The 21,366-nt window shown below is 34.6% G+C and overlaps 2 protein-coding genes across 2 annotated transcripts in view; one reads left to right on the top strand and one right to left on the bottom strand.

The window, feature by feature from the left end:
* Positions 1-21,366, bottom strand: part of LOC149787379 (RING finger and SPRY domain-containing protein 1-like) — a 114,332-nt gene that overhangs the window by 36,229 nt on the left and 56,737 nt on the right. The gene's annotated exons all lie outside the window — the stretch shown is intronic.
* On the top strand, positions 1,683-14,654 carry LOC149787380 (uncharacterized). The gene is made up of 2 exons (XM_089977963.1): positions 1,683-2,175; positions 9,865-14,654. Exons 1-2 carry the CDS (start codon positions 2,109-2,111, stop codon positions 11,556-11,558), a joined length of 1,761 nt encoding a protein of 586 aa, XP_089834089.1. The 5' UTR covers positions 1,683-2,108; the 3' UTR covers positions 11,559-14,654.

Genomic DNA, 21,366 nt, shown 5'->3' with positions numbered 1-21,366 from the left:
GTTTCAATAACTTATATGTAGCCCATAGAATTTTTAAAAAAATATTTACTTAAATTTTATAATGTACACATATTGTTTATGTCAAATATATCGACGGGTGAACTCAGTTGTCTCTGAATTATCTCCCTTTGTGGAAAAATTTGGTTTGTGGGGTTTAACAACTTTTCCAGCACATGATAGGCAATATATGTCGGCCAGTATATCTGGTGGAGGATGAACTGGGGAAGACCTCCGGAAGAACCACTGACCCAAGGGATGTTATCGGCAAACTTTTTTTACATAACCACTTTGTTGTTGCTTAGTCTCAAACTAATATGGACAGAAGTGAGATGTGTGAGTGATCTGTAAAAGCAAGGGGCCTTAGACCACTTGGCCTCTTGACCCCACTTATGGACAAACATCATGAGGTATACATTCATTGTAAAAGTAAGGGACCTTAGACAACTTGGCCTCTTGAGCCCACTTATGGACAAACATCATGAGGTATACATTCATTGTAAAAGCAAGGGGCCTTAGACCACTTGGCCTCTTGAGCCCACTTATGGACAAACATCATGAGGTATACATTCATTGTAAAAGTAAGGGGCCTTAGACAACTTGGCCTCTTGAGCCCACTTATGGACAAACATCATGAGGTATACATTCATTGTAAAAGCAAGGGGCCTTAGACAACTTGGCCTCTTGAGTCCACTTATGGACAAACATCATGAGGTATACATTCATTGTAAAAGTAAGGGGCCTTAGACCACTTGGCCTCTTGAGCCCACTTATGGACAAACATCATGAGGTATACATTCATTGTAAAAGTAAGGGGCCTTAGACAACTTGGCCTCTTGAGCCCACTTATGGACAAACATCATGAGGTATACATTCATTGTAAAAGCAAGGGGCCTTAGACCACTTGGCCTCGTGAGTCCACTTATGGACAAACATCATGAGGTATACATTCATTGTAAAAGCAAGGGGCCTTAGACCACTTGGCCTCTTGAGCCCACTTATGGACAAACATCATGCGGTATACATTCATTGTAAAAGCAAGGGGCCTTAGACCACTTGGCCTCTTGAGCCCACTTATGGACAAACATCATGGGAGAATTTTCTTATCCCAATTATGGAAATACATAAACCTTAAATGTTATGATGTACAAGTCATACAATTTTTAAAAATATATCTTAACAGCATATTTTCCTTTTTATTTTTCTAGAACTTGATTTTAAAACTGGCACTATATAACTTGAGGCTCCAAAATATGTTCAAAGAAGCAATGAACTAGTCATCTGTTTTAACAATAATTGACAACATTTTAATATTTCCCATGAATGATTTCTTAGCAATGGTTAGATTGTTCTCTTTTATCCTTTAATTTAAAGAACAAGCCATATATAAAACACCATTTTCATCATTTGGTCTTTCTAACATAAATTGTCATTCTTCTAAGAATAGGTCAGAGAAAGAAAGATGCATGCCATTTGGGAAAACTTGTACTAGACATATCTTATCTTTAAACAAATATCCATCTCATCTTCACTCAGTCAACAAAAAATGATAATAGCTGTCTTCAATCAGTAAGGTCTCTTTTCCACTGATTTCTGTGCCATCCACAGCCAATCTTGCCCGATAAATACACCTTTATCTCCAAATAGCTGCATATCGCCTACTGAGTGAGGTTAGGGACCAGGAATATAATAGCACATGTTTTCTTGAGTTGTTCATGACTGGCAAATCAGGATTAAGACAATAGTGTATTGAAGGATTCTACTACAGTTACAGATGAATGGACTGCTTAAATTAAATTACATTGAAGCCATTAATTTTGTGACAATGGCAGCAACAATCCATGGCATGGGTCATCTAATATGCGCCAGCATTGGTTGATAATATCCCTAACTTCATGAAAGATTGCACAGTGCCACTGTGTGTACATGTTCCATTAGTATCTAGGTAAAGAATTGAGACACCACATTCACCGATGAAACACAAGATGGAAGAAAAAATTGGACAGTTGAAATCAGATGTCATATTATATAGAAATTACAATATGCTCAGATAAAAAAGCAGTTGTAATTTGTCAATTGTTTTGAAAGAAATTGTGCAGTTTTTTGACGAAATGATGTCCGCATTCTTTGAACATCTCTCATCTGAGAATTCTGTGATTTCTCCCATACAGCAGGCAGGTAAGAGATATTGGACAACAAGAATAGACAATGATAATATGTTAAAAATGTTAAGAATACAGTAAATGAATGAATTTTCATGGCTTTGCAAAAAGTCTAATTTTTTATTGGCATGTATACTGTGGACTGGGTAATTGGCCCCACTGTTTCCATGCGATTATCATTATTCAATGAGAATTCATGATTTGCAGTTAAGTCAAAAAAATGAAAAGTTGAATCTCAAGAAAAATATTTAATTGATACTGTTTAATAAAAAAATTCAAAGAAACATATGATTTGAAAATAATTTAAAATTTTGATTGTAAAGGTTGCTCCTTGGACTTTCAATAGATGATGAGCTAGTCGGACACATGTATATTTGTTATACAAACAGTACACATAATTTCAATGATATCTACGTACAACAGTACTGAATCATTCAGCAAGAAGCACGGTTACAAATCTCATTATTTTTCAAGTGTCAGTTGCTAATACACTTATGATTCATGACACATGCCATGAAAGATTGCACTGTCTCTAATTTTTCCTACCATCTAAGTTATTATCAAATTAAAAAAAAATTAATTCATTTTTGTCCTGAAGCTTTATGTAAAGACATGTATTTTTTTCATTAAAATGCCTTAGCTTTTAAGTGCCTATGAAAAAGAAAGAAATTTCTTCGAATCAATAATTACTTGAGCACCTACAAGAATATATATTACATTAATGATGGAAATAAAAATGTGATAAACAAATCAGACTATTGGTAATTAGTCCCTCATGCATTTGTAAGCCTGCATGGCTTGCCAGATGAATATGTCATTTCTACAATATTCTCTCACTATAAAGCTGTTCATAAAAGTCAACTTTCTCATAGGTCAGGTCACAGTATATTGAAGTGTTTTATACATATTACCAGCATTACAATTAAATGGGATCCATGACCATACCTGCCCAATACACTTTATACTGAGGTTCCTTATAGAGAGGGAGTACTGTATTAATTATAAAATAAGACTCAATATATTCAATATAGTGTGCTAGAAATTTATATAAATCATTACAAAAACTGAACCTCTGCACACAAAAAATCAATTGGATTGTACTATTCTTTTTCAGAAAGACAAGTCACTGAGTAAATACCCAATGTGATTTTATGTTTGAGAGGAGTTACATTGTATTTGACCAATATGCTCCATGCAGTGTTAGAAGAGATGAACTGTCATCACTGAATGCAATATATGTACCATCTTTCTGCCCAAAACTCACGGTCTCTCAGGACAGATTGTCTTTCATTACAGATCATAACACTATATAATCAATAAATCTGTGTAGAGAATTTGGTCTCTCAAGACAGGTGGTCTATCATAGCAGTGTTCTTCCAAGACAAGTTTTACTGAATGGCTATTTCACAGACACAACAGACATTTGGACCGCAGAACCTATATGATATATGCCAGAAAGTGGCAGTAAGATGACTGACTTGGTATATGATGTATTTCAATATAGCACGATTGCCTGTCCCTGCTCCTTTTTCCCCCCAAAATTTGTTGTCCCAAGAGACTGTAAGTTTCAACCTGAACTGTCCAAATGAAGCTGTCCAATTTGCATCAACTGATTTTGGACCCAAGTTAAATAGGCTGCATTTCTGGGTACTTGCAGTTCTATAACATGTTCTCGAGGCAGTTTTTATTGAAGCACACTGTAACGCAACAAATGTGTGATAAATACTTTTAAATGAATAAAGATAAAACTGAACAGTTCATTATCAAGCACTGTAGCAGTGATCATGTGTTATGACAACAATCAAATAACAAAAAAATACATGTCTGCCATTATACAACCTCACCAGGTGCAGTAGGTAAAACACTTTTAATAACTAGATAATTCATTAAATTGCCTCATTTACCAAAAGTCACTAATTAAGCACTTGATTATATATGATGATCTAGAAGTGCTTACATGATTGAACATACACATGTGTTACAGACTTCACTAAACTCACAGCAAATAAACTGTATGCAGCTTATTAAATTGAATTATTAAATTCAAGCACCCATGCATACTGGAGAAAACACTGTACTGATAGTAGAATTCAAAACAAAACAAGATCTTGTAGGAACCATTCAAATTTTGGTGGTGAGAATGACATCACAACATGATGTATTAGTTCCCACTGTCTGACTTTTTGTGTGCTGTTGTCATAAGTGGGTCACATCAACAACTCTGAAATGTACATTCCTAAAGGTGCATTCTGACAGATACAGACGCTGCTGTGGTGTTAAATAGATACATCGTCCTCACTTACTTTTATATGCCTTATGCATCTATATGGCAGAATATGGTAGAATAATATTACTGAATCAGTAAAGTCATTTTTGAAAATGTCATGATGCAAATATGGCTGATTGTCCTAGACTCAAAAATGTAATGAAGCTAAAATTGTATGCTTTACTGTACACAAATTAATTGTCATACTAATACATCCAAGTTCGTCAAAGTATCAATATAATGATAATGATAGCATCTAATCCAACACCTATTTCCTTATCTATTTGATAAGTATTAGATTATATCTTCTGACTACCTGTGCTGTAATGAAAATTCAATGGCAATGACTTGGCAATTTATGATTTATGATTTTCAACATGCAATACTTCTTTTAACATATTTTCATATATATTAATTATATTACCATGAAAAATAGTGCCAAATACAGTTCAGGTGTACAGGCTTTGTTCTGTGCTTCTACAATTTGTAGTGTTATGTACTTCCAACAGTGCTCAGCAAATCTATATACAGACAGCAGTGGTTTCCAAATTATTTCTTGAAACCTTATATTTAAATGCAAAACTTGATAAAGTCATTTCTTTGTAGGTGGTGGAAGAGGTGGGGGAATAGGGCCTGCACTTTTCTTTCCCACCAGGATAATTTGTTCACAAAATTGTCATGGATAAAATTAGATCTAACTTTCTACAAATCTGAGCAAACATATTTCTTAAGCTAATTGGGGGCTGGAATATTTATTTATTTTTCATTTCTTTATTTCTTTCTTTATTTATTAATATACATCTTTTTCCTTCTTCTTCTTCTGCTTATTATTATAATTTGCAGACCCAATGCACTCTTGAAAATTATGGCCCCTATCAAATATAAAACTTAAAGCAAATTTTCAATAGATACATATAGGTATGTACATGTATTCATACAGATACTGGGTGTGCTGTAAGCTGTGTATTTACATAAAGTATTTACCATACATGGGAGGCTAATATAAAATGTGACAAAATGACACTGTATTTGCTGTGTATAAACATAATGTGCACCCAACTATAAGCACTGTAGACCCAGATTTGTGGTTGCATTATATAACAGGAGATACGGCAGTTTTCTATTATCTTTACAAGAAGCCAGGACAATTCTTAGGTACAAGGCTGGGTCAATTCAAACACTGTCACCCAAAAAAATGTTAATGTTTTAAAAGTAAATGGCAACAATGTTGTGATTTACACAATATGAAGCAGTTGTTAAATGGTAACACTGTACTAGTCTATGCTGTTGGCACTTGGATGGCTACTAAACACCAGTAAATAAAATAATTGAGCAATTATTATTAAGAGGAACCAATTATTAAAAATAAATACCACGATCAATACAGAGTTCTTTATGATCTTTAAATTATCTTATTCAAGGTTGGTAAACAGCTGCAAAATATCTTGGCTCTATGGCAAGGCTCATTTTATAAACATATTTGTGAAATCTGACACTGTCATTAAAGCCAGTTAACCACAGATGCTTACAAGACTGCCTGTTCAAACCTGTCTGACAATGTATAATTAAGCACAGGAGTGTTTAAATTGTCAGTCATTCATGCAAATTACCTGCCACTGGAAGAGTATCTTGGTCCAGATCATCAACAGATTACAATGATAGAAAGAAAGAGATTTGTATTAAAACTACTGGAATCCATTTCCTGTTAAAATCCCTGGGAGTGAAAATGGTGAATAAAACTGCTGCATCTTTGATTAAAATTGTGAAATGATACAAAACATGACAAGATAAAACAGAAATAATTACTGGATGCAGGTGTTGGCTATATCCTTTTAACAGATTTACCCCAATGCGTTTTTAAATGCTTGTTGAAAGATGGATGGATGGATGGATGGATGGATGGATAGATGGGTGGGTGGATGGATGGTTATAGGTGTAACTAAAAAGAAAACAAAATAAATAAATAAATTTATAAATAAATAAAGGCAGTTTCATCAAAAGGTATTTTTAAATAAAGCTGTCATAATTCAAAGAATTATTTGGAAATGCAGGTAACCAATTGTAATACCCATTAGGGTCCAACCAATTAATTTTCAGGGTGGGGTGGGGTGGGGTGGGGAAAGACCTAGGATTTCTGAACTGGGATATTTTTCTTTTACCCCAAGATAATTTATTTTCAACTGACATAATGGATATAAAAAGTCCTTTTTCTACACAACAGAGGAACATTTTTTCTAAATAATGGGGGTCACAATTATAAGACAAGAAAAACATACAAATAAAAACAAAAAACAAAACAATCCAGATCCCATCCCACTGTATGTTAAGATATGCTCTTCAAAACACTAAAAAGCATCAACTGAGCCCTACAACCACTAAAACAAGACAAGACAATCAAACTTGACTGAGCCCTACAACCACTAAAACAAGACAAGACAATCAAACTTGGACTTCCTCAAACAGCTTTCCATACCATCATGATTAATTAGTTTTGCTGTATTAAATGATTGTATCTATAATGGTTGGATTGGGACAGGGACTACTGCATGCAGTTGTCCATACACTCTCTGTATATATTTACTTCCACCACTTATTCATGCAGAAGTGGCATTCATTGAAGCTACAACTGTTGCCAATTTGGGGCTAATGTGTCAATAAAATATACAATGATATTTGCATTTAATTCTGAAGACAGACATTTTCCACCAACATGGCAAACCTAGAGGAACAAGGTAGGAGATTAGTAGAAACACTGTTCTCATTTTTTTTAAAATCAGAAATCAGGTGAAATAAGATTAATATCTGGATGTTGTCTCAAAATCTTTCCTTACATTTTACTAAAAATTTAATCAAAAGATATTTTAAAGCAATTCTTATCAAAATTTGAGTTATGTGATCGCAACAAAACTAAATCTTCCACAAAATAATAACAGCCTCAGAAAACTCATACAATACAACAGTAAAATCATGTTATTTAAGCATGAGATTATTTTAAAGAATAAATTCTGTAATCATGCCAAATACTTACATGGTTTGCAATAAATTCATACAAATAACCCTTAATTTACCAACACCCATGTTTGTGTGTCTATACTATATGGTCATTATCCATTCATTTGGGCTTTCTACACGACTTAGAAACGAAGCAGGCAAATCCCAATTTTTAACACTGCAGTGAGAAGAAGTTTTCTTGAACTTTGTGATATTTCTTGAAAAAAATCATTATTCCTCACAGTCATGGTCTACCGACTTAGTTTTTCTGCAAAAATATCTGATCATCACAGCAAGTTACATTTCTTTAAGATGGGACATTTTTGAGAATTTGGTAGCAGTCATTCTGAACAAACCTCGTCACTGATAGTCTTTTTTTGTTTTCAGATTACAAATAATAAAGTTATTTAAAAAAGACATGTTTAGACTTAATTTTGTGTGACCACGGCATCAGGTCAACAAATTAGTGACCCTGAGGCAATTTATGTCATGTCTATCTTAACGAAGATGTAAATCAACCTATACTTTTGTTCAATCACAGCAAATATTTATTGATGATACATGATAATAAACCTAAAACAGATGTGTATTTGTGATTCAAGTCTTTGGATTATAAGAAAACTGTTGTCAATGTGTCCAGAGATAGGATAAAGTATGGCATAAATTTACAACAGTAACTAGTTGTTGGCAAAATGTGGTTTGTGAGGTGCATTTCTTGTACAACTTACTTAGTTTTCAAAGACTCGAAACCTTGATTCTTGATTTGTTTTGGTGCATCAAGTACTCTTTTCTGGAGTAACTATTTTCTAGAGTATATAAACAATGGTTTATTCTATCACAAACACATTAAATCTAGGTTCCATCTGTACAGACCGGTTCTTTTGTCAACTGGCCATCAGTTAATGGACTGGAGATGCATAAAAACGTAAATGGAAAAATTGTTCAATAAACTGTCACCTGCTACAGGATTTATGTGTATGAGAGTACATTGCATCACCAGAATATTGTCAGAAAAGGGGATTTCATGCAAGAGAAAATGAAGGCACTGAATGGACTAGTGATTCAGAAATGACAATTTCTATAAAAGAAATGATTTCAAATATTTATTACTCAATGAAGAATGAAAATCAACTTAAGAAAAAAACAAGAGGTGGATTCCTGGAATGACATTGTATCTAGAACTGGATGGCATATTGAGCAAAAGAGTTGGAAGTAATTTTCTTTGAACATGTAGAAATAGGGACTTGGGTGTTAATGGAGGGCAGAGGTAAGTCTAAGAATATTTAACTGAATTTTCAAAGAAAGGCATTCTGTGGTGCAGTAGTTGCTGCTGCTGAAGATTTACAAGAGGACTTAACTCTTACTGTTCTGCCAAGGGGTAGGTGTCATACTAATACAATAAAAAGTACATGAAAAGAAATTAAAGATTATAAGATAACTGTAATGTGAAGGGAAAATTATAGTTACGTAATTCGAATATTCTTTGTTCTATTAATATTCAATCTCTAGGGACAGAGTACAGCATTACTTTCATTAATTCTGGTCCCACATTGGTGAGGCTGAGCCGAGGCTACAATTTTCCAATGAAGAATAAATAAAAAGGAACTTCACTCAAATGTATATATTAACAGGCCAATTAAAGGGGCTCCATTCTATTGTATGAGCTATACTCCACGATTTCATGATGTCGGTAAATTCTGTTATGAATTTTGTTTTGTTACAGCCACCTTGTTCTGCAAAAATGTGCAATTATTAAAGAAGCAATAGAGGATAAATAGTGCCCCTTTGATCTGAGTGTTTAAGCACCATGACAAAGAGTAAAAAATTGTGAAACAGCCATTATAATGAAATGGTGATGGTTTCAGCTTTGTCTCATTTTGTGTTGAAAACAGCAAAATTTTCAATATTGACAACTTGTTATACCAGAAGAAATCAGTCTGAATTGGGAGATGACTTAATTTAACTGCATTTCATTACACTGTACCACTATACAAAAAAAATGGGAATATGTAACATGGTTGTTATTTGGGGTGGTTTCATCTCAGAGATGTTCATAAGAAGAGGTTTTATTATTTATATTTCTTATAAGTTTGAAAGTTGTATGATTGAAACAATTTTGTCCCTTGCTAATATTTTATGAATTTGTCCCAACAAAGTTAAAAGCAATCATTATTTTTCCTCACACAAAGTTTTCAAGGGTTATCATCATTCCAAAACTAAATAATCATTTTCTGGTATAAAAAGCAAGATTTTCTTGTTTTGAAATATTGGAAGTCAGAATTTTTTTCATATAACTTTACACAACCCTTGTATTCTCCTCATGCCTCTACAGCATTTGTCATTCATTAGTTTCATTAATGTGTGGCAATTCTTTGGAATTTACTGAATCTGCACAATTTTAATTAAAGTAAAATAAGTCTGCTGACCATAATTTCACGTTACTTACAGGGAACTATTTTATCATGGACTCGGAGCAGCTAGTATCCAGACCTCTACAAGAGCTACAGCAAGAGGCAATCGAGAGTGTCAAAAAGGTTTCCACAACAGAAAAGATCACATCAGTCAAGAACAATGTATGTGAACATGCCCTTAAAATGGCATCCAAAAAGATTGAAAAAGAAAAGTCATCTCAACTAAAAAGAATTCATGACACTTCTAGTAAGATGAGATTTGAGGTAAAGTTACTGGACATTGATAAGAGAAGACACGGGCTTGAACTTCAACAGAGAATGGACCCTAATAAAGATCTTACATACGATGAAAACCAAATAGAAAACACAGAGAAACGCCTTGGTGTGACTAAAGAAGACTCATTTTATTTGGACAAAAAACTTACATATCCTTTACGAGCTCAGCCTGGACATGAACGTGTTGTTACTCCTTTTGTTCGAAAGGCTAGGAAGGCAATGAGGCAACAAAAAGAAGAAGAGAGAGCCCAAACTGCAAGAACAACATCTACTTCAGGGCTGTCTGCTTCGTCCTCACGACAAGGGTCAATGGTGCTAAGAAGAGGATCCAAGTCTGCACCACCAGGAGGAAAAATGATGAGCTTAAGAGCTGACTTTGAGTCCGATAAATTGCCATCTATACATGGAGGCCAAATGTCAGCCAAAAATAAACCATCCCATGTAAAATTTGTTGAGCATGCATCAGGTCCTTTCAGACAGAATACACCTGAACCACTTTTTCGTGCCAAAACTTACTATCCTGGAATGGAAAGGAGATTAACCTACACAAGCAGTGGTCTGTGGGATTCTGATGATGAAGATTTAAATGAACCTTATGAAAGAATTGACCTTCGTGCTTTGTTATTCAAAGATAAGTACAAAGACCAACCTGATAGCATGAGTAACTTAACTACCCCTCGTACATTAACTGGGCATAGTTCTGACACACACAGTAGAAGACCACCATCACTAAGGCCACCTACTCAAGAACATTTAAAACAAGAAAATCAAGTACTTAGAGGAAAAATTGACAATTTTCTTGGCAATATTCGTAGGGAGGAGCCAGCAGAGGATGAAGAACAAGCAAACACTGTGGAGGAAGAGGATGTCAGTCCTCTTGTGAATGGAAACGAGAAGAAGGAAAAGGCAAATTTAATGTTGAAGATTTTCTCAAAACCACTAGACCCTTCCTTAACATGGGGTTATGTGCCCCCTCCTGAGAATGAATCTGCGAAAGAAAAAGAGAAATCCAGTGACAGATCAAGCAGCGGCAAGTCCAAGTCAACCAAGTCTGCAAAGTCTACAAAGGAAAATAGAAATATGTGGGAATTTATTCGAGGAAGGATGAAAACTGTGAATCTGAGGGAAAAATATACTCCAAATGACCTTTTACTTCAGCAAATCACAGGATTAATGGTTGGTGGGGGGCGCAAATCTGTAATACCCCTAAACAGTGCTAGCAGGGCCTTAAGATATACGCCAACATTCAGAATGCAGCAAGTACTACAAGACCTTATAAAACAAAGAACGAAGTATGAACAATTAGAAGTGAATGAGTTGAAAAAGAAACATGAAGAGGGTGGAATATTTACTGAAGAGGAGGAGGATGGTAAGCAAGATAAAACTGAGGAGGGGGTACAAGAACCCCATCAACCGCCTCATGAACTGAAAGAGGAAGAGAACAATGACTCCTAGCAATGGCTGTCATGATGATGAATTTTTTTACAGTGTAACACATTTAACTGGAACTCTCTTGTTCCCACTCTATCATGTTCCAAACAAATGTCATTTAAATTCTGAGACTGAATCAACAAAGCCTCACAGTATTTCTAGTTTCCGATACAATTTTAGAAATTCTACAAAAATGTTTATAATTATGCATTTGATGAAAATTATTCTTCATGGGAAATTTTACATGTAAAAAAGCCAGTCTCCATTTATTGTCAGCTAGTAATTTCCCTGAGACAAATTCTCAGGTGGCTGTACATTATTGGTGAGTTTTTACTATAAAAATTATCAAAAGTTAAAATTTAAAATCTTCTAGACACTTCATTGTTTTGTGTTTCTAAGGATATTCATGTTAAATCATCTGATCTAGTCTTATCAGGATTTCAAACATACAAGGAGAGAGTTAAGCACACATAAAAATAAAATAAAAAAAGAAAAGTGTTTTAAATGAATCAAAGCAGAACTGAAACAAATTATATCCCATGTAATCTGTTCTACCTTGTGACTAAAAGTGCAGATGAAGATTCTATATATTTTACATTTGAACATGCAGGGCTAGTTCTTATACAGAAAACACTTGACATGTTAAATATTAGTCATTTGTTGATTCAAAAGAGCTTTTAATGATTTTATTGCTCAATGCTCCCTCATTATAATGCTGTCCATGGAAGCCATAAAGTATACTGACTTATAAGACCAACTTATAATGAAGTACATGATTAAGTACTCCCTCATTATAATGGTTCATGACCATAGCAACCTTACAGCTGGAAGTGTGCTAAAATGAATGACTTTATAATGAGGGAATACTGAAACATCATTAATCGATTTGAACAGACAGGCAGAAAACAGTATGTTTTCAAAAAAATCTGTCAGTTCTTCATTATGTTCTGTGCCAGTTTTGACAATTGCTTCCTTGGAATATATACATACATGTAAACCTCTCAGATGGGAGGTTTTCCTCCCTAGATGAAGGATGTCTCCCATCACTCATTAAAATTTCCTATGTACTCAAAATTATTATTTAAAAAATCTGGAGCAGATTTGTTTTCTTCAATTTATTTCATACCTTGCTTCCAGTGTAAAGACTTCATGTGATTGTGAACTGGCTTGCACAGGGCAAGTATTAAACTTTAATTGCTAATTTGACAGACAGTAACCTAAGAGTTATCACTGCATTCTACTAAAGTTGATCAGTAGTAATTTAAAAGGATTAATGGCGTTGAATGATAATAGCTCAGTTACCAAAAAGAGTTCAAGCAGCAGAGAGCAATAACCATTTACTTTGATTCCTTCAGATGGCATGGTTTCACTGTTTCAAGTTTGGCAAAATGGCTTATATTGAGTGTGATCTGAAATAATTTGGAAAGGATAAAAAAACCAGTAATGGATTAAGGTCAGATTAGTCATTACTAAACAGCTTAAGCAGCATAAAACAGGTTGGTTTGATTTTGGTATTTCAAAGTTTACTGAGATCTAAGCATGCATTATCCTTCAAAGCTAAAACAAAAATCTAAACAACCACATTATACAAAACACATTAATGGAGGGAAACAAGAATTCCAATGGTTGGAATAAAGTTCAAAGGGGCATGTGTATGCATTCTGACATTCTTGTAAAGTTGATTTTAATATAAACTTCCAAACTTTGGCCTAGACAGCACCAATTGTGAGCATTTCATGCGGTCAGTCAGTAAAACCGAATCTACCCACAGGCAGAAACCATTTAAACCTCTTGGTGGACTCATTGGAGTTGTACTAACATTTCCATATTTCGAAGCAGACAGTGAAAGGATATTTTCTATTCTGAGGAAAATTCAGGTTGAGGGACTCCAGAGGAAACTTGGATCAGTAATGATACATCATCTCCTAAGTGATGAGATCAACAATTATGAAGAATGCCAGAAATATATACTGGGCAATGATATACTAAGATGGGATAAAATACTTCTGCTGCGTATAATGACACTGTGAAAGGTAACATGTAACTGTGAAAGAACTAAGTGATGAGATGATGTTGATGTACATATTTTAATACACAAAAAAGAAATTTGTACAATAGCTGTCATTTTTGTCCATCCACATGCTAAATTTGTACAATAGCTGTCATTTTTGTCCATCCACATGCTAAATTTGTACAATAGCTGTCATTTTTGTCCATCCACATACTAAATTTCATGTAAATGAAATCCTCCTGATCTGAAATCAAAACTCCTGACCAAATTCTGCAAATCTCCTGATCTGTCCATAGACCTTGATCTGCAGGCACATTATGATATGATATGCAGTTGGACTCAACTTACGGATATAAATGGTACATATTGACTATACAAGTAGTCATGATCTGGGACCCTGAGAGATGTGTGCCTCTTGTTTCCTGCTTTGAATTCAAAGAGAGATCTGATATTATGCAATTACCATGTATACTTGCTTGTAAGTCGAATCATACTGCAAACAACTAAAATCCTGCTCTGCCACAGCATAATGGGCCTGCAGATCAGGATCGGCCAAAATATTATGCAACGGTAGATCTGGATCTGTGCAGCTTGTAGTTGGACTTATCTTATAAGTGTGCATATATGGTAGTCCTTTTGTGTCCAGTAAAATATTGAACTGGTATGCAAATGAAAACTGTTTTCAGGCATGAGGGGATCAGTTGGAAACATTGTGAAATACTATGATTGCCTAGAAATGATCAGTTACTGTGTGTGCATTTCAAGCCCACAAAACAACCTGTTGGTATGATTCAAATCTTGTGATGCCTTCTGATCTTAATTATTCCTTTACTGGCAAACTAATTTGCATAATCTCCAAAAACTTATGTTAATAATGCTAAAAATGCATATTAATTTATTTCACCAACTGACTCCTTAAATAACCAATTCAATGCTAGCAGGTAAAAAATAATGTGCAATTGGAAATCATTATGTAAATTAGTAACAAATGAAATCTTGTTAACTTGTGTTGATATCATGAAAATATTTGCAATTACTGTTATTTGATGACTGTTTGGAAATTGCTACTGTTAATTTATTTGGAACAGTAAAAGAAATCTGTGATGTGGATATAATTCTAGTTTAATTTACTGTACACTTTTCCTCTGCCTATCTTTAAATAATAATAATAATAATAATAATAATAACAACAACAACAACAATAACAACAACAACAACAATAATAATAATAATAATAATAATAATAATAATAATAATAATAATAATAAGAGATACTTTCATTGCTTGCCATGACAAATCCTCACACTTCTTATTAAACATTTCTCCCAACCAGAAACTCCACCCTGATCTTGACACATGGGTCATAAATCAAACTGTATTACATAATTCCCCCCAACGACAATCTCCACACCTAACCCTTGACACATCGGTGGTCATAATCCAAATCATATGACATATTCAATCTAATCACAACTTTCACCCCTGACCCTGACAGAGGGGTCAGACCCAAATCATATGACATATTCAATCTAATCACAACTTCCACCCCTGACCCTGACACAGGGGTCACGACCCAAATGATATAACATATTCCATTTAATCACAATTCCAACCATGACACAGGGGTCATGACCCAAATTATATTACACATTCCATTTAATCACAATTCCAACCATGACACATGGGTCATGGCCCAAATTATATTACATAAGTTATGTGTGTTTGCAATATGAATGCGTAAAGTCTGGTCCAAAAACTATTTTAAAATGTTACTGTAACTGCAACTGTTTTTAATATGTGACCTCTGAACAACTTCCCAAGACCCTTGGAGGGAGGGTAAAAAACTATATTCCTCCTGCAGATGGTTATCATCTGTGCAACCTATTTATAGAATTCAGTGAATTTCTACCCCGCAGTTTACGAGAAGATAGAGCTCTGGACAGACGGATGAGGTATCACAATATCCCATGCTAAAGAGTTGAAATGAAATCTTTATTCAACTTGCAGTGTCATTATTTATGTAACATGAGCTGTAATCAGGATTTTTCTGGCAATAAATAACAGGCCTAACTAGCTGACAGGAGACAAGGTACCTTGCTCAAGTGTACTTGACACAGCCAGTGGTACTTAGATTCAAACATGTGATCTAAGGCTATCAGATGGACATTCTATCAACTGAGCTATGCCATACTTCTACAACTAGGCTAAGAACAAATACAAAATAATATGAAACTAAAGCACTCATGTAGTTTAATGAATTCAAGTACTATCAAAGTGCCTTGATTGTAAGTACATTATTGACACTGTGTAAAAACACTTAAGGGTAATACATCTGTTTTGATCCAATTCAAGTACATAATCTGGGCAAAAAAGACTAGTTACATTAATCTAATCCTTGCCATCTGCATTTAAAAATTGGATTATCTATCTGACAGTTTAAGTTCTCTGCAATGACCTACTAAACTCAATCCATTGTGTTGTATTAATGTCCTAATCTGTCAGACTAATCTGGATTAGCATTAACTTGCCCCAACATTATAAAACTATGATCATGCTCTATTGAAATGTCTGACATGTGATTGGCTAACATGATATACAGGTGACCAATCAGACATCAGAAGTTTTAGTTGAGTCTGTGTTAAGTATGAAAACAGTTATAATTGTGAGCACAAAAACTGAACTCTTACTAGTAACTTTCAAACTGGAAAATGTATTTCAAATCTTGATTTGTGTGCAGTTTTGCAAATATCTAGAGAAAACAATATCAAATTCATTCTTAAATTTGGACAATGCAACCTTCAATTTGAGTGAAGTTACTGAAAATCAACTGTTTCTATACTTGGAAGTTTTATTTGAAATGTTGTACTCATTATGTTTCATGAGATAAGGGGCTATATAAACATTTGCTTGCTCAGAGTCACTCAACTCAGAATCTGATCAATTAAGATTAAAGCACAGCCCCTGAAGACATCATGGTTTTGCACTGAATCTGAGTCTGAGAATATTTGATAACTTTGGGAAAAGGACCATACAGATGAAATAGGATTTCAAAATGTCCTTCTACATTACTAACCTTAAAGTCATTCCATACTGTAATTTGGATTTGAGAAAGAAGCGAGTGACTCAATAACTTGCCAAAGTTCATATTATTCATGAATTACTGTATATTTAGCTATGATTGGTTCTACTTAATGATGATTGCAGTGCAATCATACCTGAAGTAATGTCTCTATAATCTTCCCAAATAAACATGCAAACAATAATACAGTAATAAGAACAAAAACAACAACAATAATAATAATAATAGTTATTATTATTATTATTATTATTATTATTATTATTATTACATAAACAACAAAAGAAAAGTACCAAGACATAAAACAAAATACAAAACCCTGTTTTCTCCATAAAATACAACAATCAAACTCAGTCAGATCTAAGGTTGTTAGTTAAGATAATACTGACTAATATTTTGTGTAATTTGTGTATTAATTAAGAAAATAAATAAAAATTTACTGAAAAAATAGTTTTATCAGCTCCTGGAGCCTAAAACATGACTATCAAGATCTGCATTTTTCTGCCAACCTTTGGAATGGATCAACTTGACAGGGTTGGGGGGTGGGGGGCAGGGGCCCAAGTGGTCTAAGGCATTTGCCTTTACAGATCGCTGACACCTCATCTCTCTCTGCCTGGGTTTGAGTCTCAGCTCAGTTAGTGTGGGTATGTGAGAAAGCTTGCCAGTAGCTTCCTGTGGATCAGTGGTTCTTACTGGGGTTTTCCACTGTTCGTCCATCACTAATTATCTCATTAACCAATGGAGATTTATGTCATTTTCGCCTGAAATGTGAGTAGGAAGCACATTTTGGGGGTTACTTCTGAATACATCCTCCAAATATGCTTCCAAGAGATTTTCATTTAGCCTGATGGCTAGCTGGATTAGAAATGTCATTTTCTATTGGCTATTTCACTCGTGCACGTGCAGAGGGGTGAAAGGTGGACTTTTTTTCTTCATTTGCTTACTGAACCCATCATTTTCATGACCAGGCCACTTCTTTTTACACCAAATCCCCAACTTATACTACTTTTTGCATAGGTCTGCCTATCTTTGTGCAGTTCAGACTGGTCTGTCTTAGATCTGGGACCAAAAAGTCGAAAATATCGACACAAAATCCGATTCGGACAATGGGTGAATTTTTTGTGCACAAAAATCGGGTCTCTAACTAAACTTGTTTCCCTCTGTATTTTGTAATGTGAGTAGAAGGTCCAAATTATTTGGTATCATTGTAGAGCTACATCTATCTACTTTTCTGTAATACCACCCACTTTGACCCACTTTGACATATCTTAAATGACCTTGACACTACAGAGCTCGGACGCACGGTACTACCTCCTGATGCACAAACGTGGCTCCAGGGGTTAATGAGTTATACTGGTTGCTACATACAGCCTATCATGTGCTGAAAAATTACATTGAATCCTCACCAAAAAAAAATCCCAGGATACAGAAAGATGTTAACCATAGAATCTGAGATGAATGTAATAGGTCAATTCACAGCTGGTAAGGCAACATAAGCCCATTGTGATGACTTACATCATATGTATGTAAACTCTTATGATATGCAATGAAAGAAAATCTCTACTATACACCAGTAAGTGAAATGCAACCCTAATTTTACTGTGATAATCTCCCAAAAGTCACATCTCAGATAACTATGTTTTTCTCTCATATCAGTTTCTCATAACAATTCCCCCGTCCCATACCAGCTACAACGGTTCTCATTTTCATATACAAATGTGTTACAATTATGTTTATCTTGAATGCTGTGAAAGAATGTCCATGTGACGATTGAAATTGGAAGTTTTTGCTACTTTATGCAAAAGTCAAAGTAATCCAGGAGTCTGGATAAAGGTCGCATCAGAGATAGGATAAAGCTATTCTGCACTAGTGTTCCACGCTTGAAGATATGATCATACAAATATGGGAATGTGAGAATACACATCCTAGTGATGATATACAAATATACAAAATTTCATAGGGGCCCTGAGTGGCTGAGTGGTCTAAAACGCTCTTCGTTACGGATCACTGCCATCTCACCTCTGTCTGCGGCAGTTCGAGTCTAAGATTCAGCCAATGTGGGTATGTGAGAAAGCTTGCCAGTAGCTTCTCGTAGGTCAGTGGTTCTTTCCGGGGTTTTCCCGGGTTCTTCCTTCACCATTAATACTGGCTGCCATGTATAGCCTATCGTGTGCTGAAAAATGGCGTTAAACCCCACAACAACAACAACAACCTAATTTCATCCTTAATATGAAATGGCTTTAAGGTTATAGAGTACAAGGTAAAGTGCAATGGAAATGCAAAATACTGAGCCATGACCTTGATTTTGAAGACAGGACCCCTTTGCTAAAATGTGACACACCTTCTAATGCTGGTGTACAAGCATACTAAGTTTCATCCCTTATCTCAAAAAGCAAAAAAAATGTTAGAATAGAATGCAAAGGGTGAAGGATTAACAGACGGACACACTGATAATATGTCTCCCACTTTTCTTCCAAAAACGGCACGGGTCCAAAAGCATTGTAGTGCTCATTTAATGCATTCCTCTGAACCTCATTACCGGGTAATAACATTTCAGATAAAACAAGTTATTGTCATATTAACTTATTTCATCATATATGCAACTGGAGGGAAAGTAAAATACACCGAAAGTCTGTCAAACAATGTGAGCATTTTTTAACTTGACTGTAGTTACTGATCAATGACAAAAGTGTTTCAAATTTTATATTACTAGAAAAATTTTAGATTTACATTATAATAAAAGGACTCTCCATAATTTTCAAAACAGGTGGCTGTTCATAAAAAACAAGTGGCTACTCAATCAGCTACAGGTGTCAAAATAAGCAGCAAAATTCACCATCTACCAGCTTTAAGGGAAAGCCCTGTATTGACATACAAAACACCCAACCCTCCTCAGCATTTAAGAACCACCAGAGTATAAAAATCCAGTTCCAGTAGTCCTTTTTATACATAAACCAATGGATTTTTACTTGTATATACAGAGAATTTGCTCATGCTTTTATATGGTGCCCTGAGTGATCTTTATAAACAGGTTTGATTATATCCAGTATCCAGTCCAGGCAGATTTTCATGGCAAAGTACACACAACTTCAAAAAGGGTTTACAGTCAATTTGTAATTATGCAGATTTGAACGAGGGTTTTTAAGCAAGCTAACTTATGTATTTAGACAGTAATACACTTGCAGATCCAACTCTATGCTGTCTTTTACAAATGGTTTTGAACAATGGATGAAAACACAGACATTGATTTTGACTACTGCATTACACAATGAATGGCAGAACTAGGTGCAGCTTGTCATATTTGCTAGCCAAGGGTCACTAATCCACTTTTTCCCATGTTCATCCTTTTTGTCTGTATCTAGCTATAACAACATACTGAACAAATGCCCTGTTGCTAATGCAACAAATTGAGTGTAAAAATTTAAACAAATGTGTGTGAAAATTTTAATTGTGAGAAACAAGCATGTGACATTTCTTGTTGTCTATGGAGGCCACTTTGTTTATTCATAACTAATATAACTAGGTAAATGTAATGAGCAATCTGAATGGATCAGTTTCTTTCAGCAGCATCAAATCAGATTGCAGAGTAGTAAACTGTTTTGGCTAGTTACATATGCAAATGGCTGATGTGGATCAAAGTCTCTTCACTAACGAAGATGATATGCAATTCAGGGCACAATTATGACTCAAATAATCAGTGCCGACTCAACAATTAATTCTATGAATAGGACAACCTGTGATAGTGCAAAACAATTTGAATTCAATGTGTGAGATCATATAGATTACTAGTGTGTGACCACATATATAACACAATTATCAAAACTGCCAGAATAATTATCAATACTTTACATTACACATGATTAGTAGATAAGGAACTGAACACTAAAGCATGAACAAAGATGACTCAATGGGTTGAATGTTATTGCTCAGGGGACTTTTGTTTGGCCTTTAACATAGGAGAACATATTAAACAAAATGAGAATGACAATTAAAGTTATGTTCCAATAAACTGATCTAAATCTTTGGATTCTTTAATGTGACATCATTCATTGTTTAAGTCTTTTTAAGTCCACATATCTGGCAATGTGGTAATAATTTGGTAACTTATTATAACGAGATTAGATTGTACATGTATTCAGTGTCACTGGGTTTGTATGGCAATGTCAAGCAATGAATAAAAAAGAAATGAAGGTATCAGACAACAGCACAGTTCACCTGCACATATTTATTCAGAAACAAGAGTTATGTATTTGGCAAGACTAAGGTGACCAACACCAAGTGATTATGAAGACAAACCAAGTTGTTGATTTAGGTCAAAGTTACTTTATTTCAAAATGCTGATGCTGCACTTCTTAACACACATGCTCGTATCCAGTTTGATGACTGTACAGGTAACAGGGTCAAAGAAATTCACCAAAACATTAAAGGTGTAAAGGTCACAGCAGTGTAAAAAAGTAGCAATGGTGACCTACTTTAAATATAATAGTGTATTATTTTGCACAGACATACATGTATCAGGTATCACAGTTGTACAAGCAGTGTCCAAGAAGCTCATCTAAACATACCACGACATGTAACATCTTATATCACTCAAATAACTTATATGACTTTGATGGTGACCATTTCACTAAGCAGACCTATATAGTAGTTAAAGAATATAAGCTTTGTAAACCATCTCTTTAATTTAACACATTAACCCCTGGAGCTTTTTGTCATTTTTGCCTAAAAATCGAGTAGGAAACACA

The sequence above is a fragment of the Sinohyriopsis cumingii genome, chromosome 12, assembly GCF_028554795.1.
Source record: "Sinohyriopsis cumingii isolate HCF-2022 chromosome 12, ASM2855479v2, whole genome shotgun sequence".
NCBI classification, from domain to species: Eukaryota; Metazoa; Mollusca; class Bivalvia; order Unionida; family Unionidae; genus Sinohyriopsis; species Sinohyriopsis cumingii.
The sequence above is the reverse complement of the archived record's forward strand: the minus strand, read 5'-3'. Positions and strand labels throughout refer to the sequence as shown.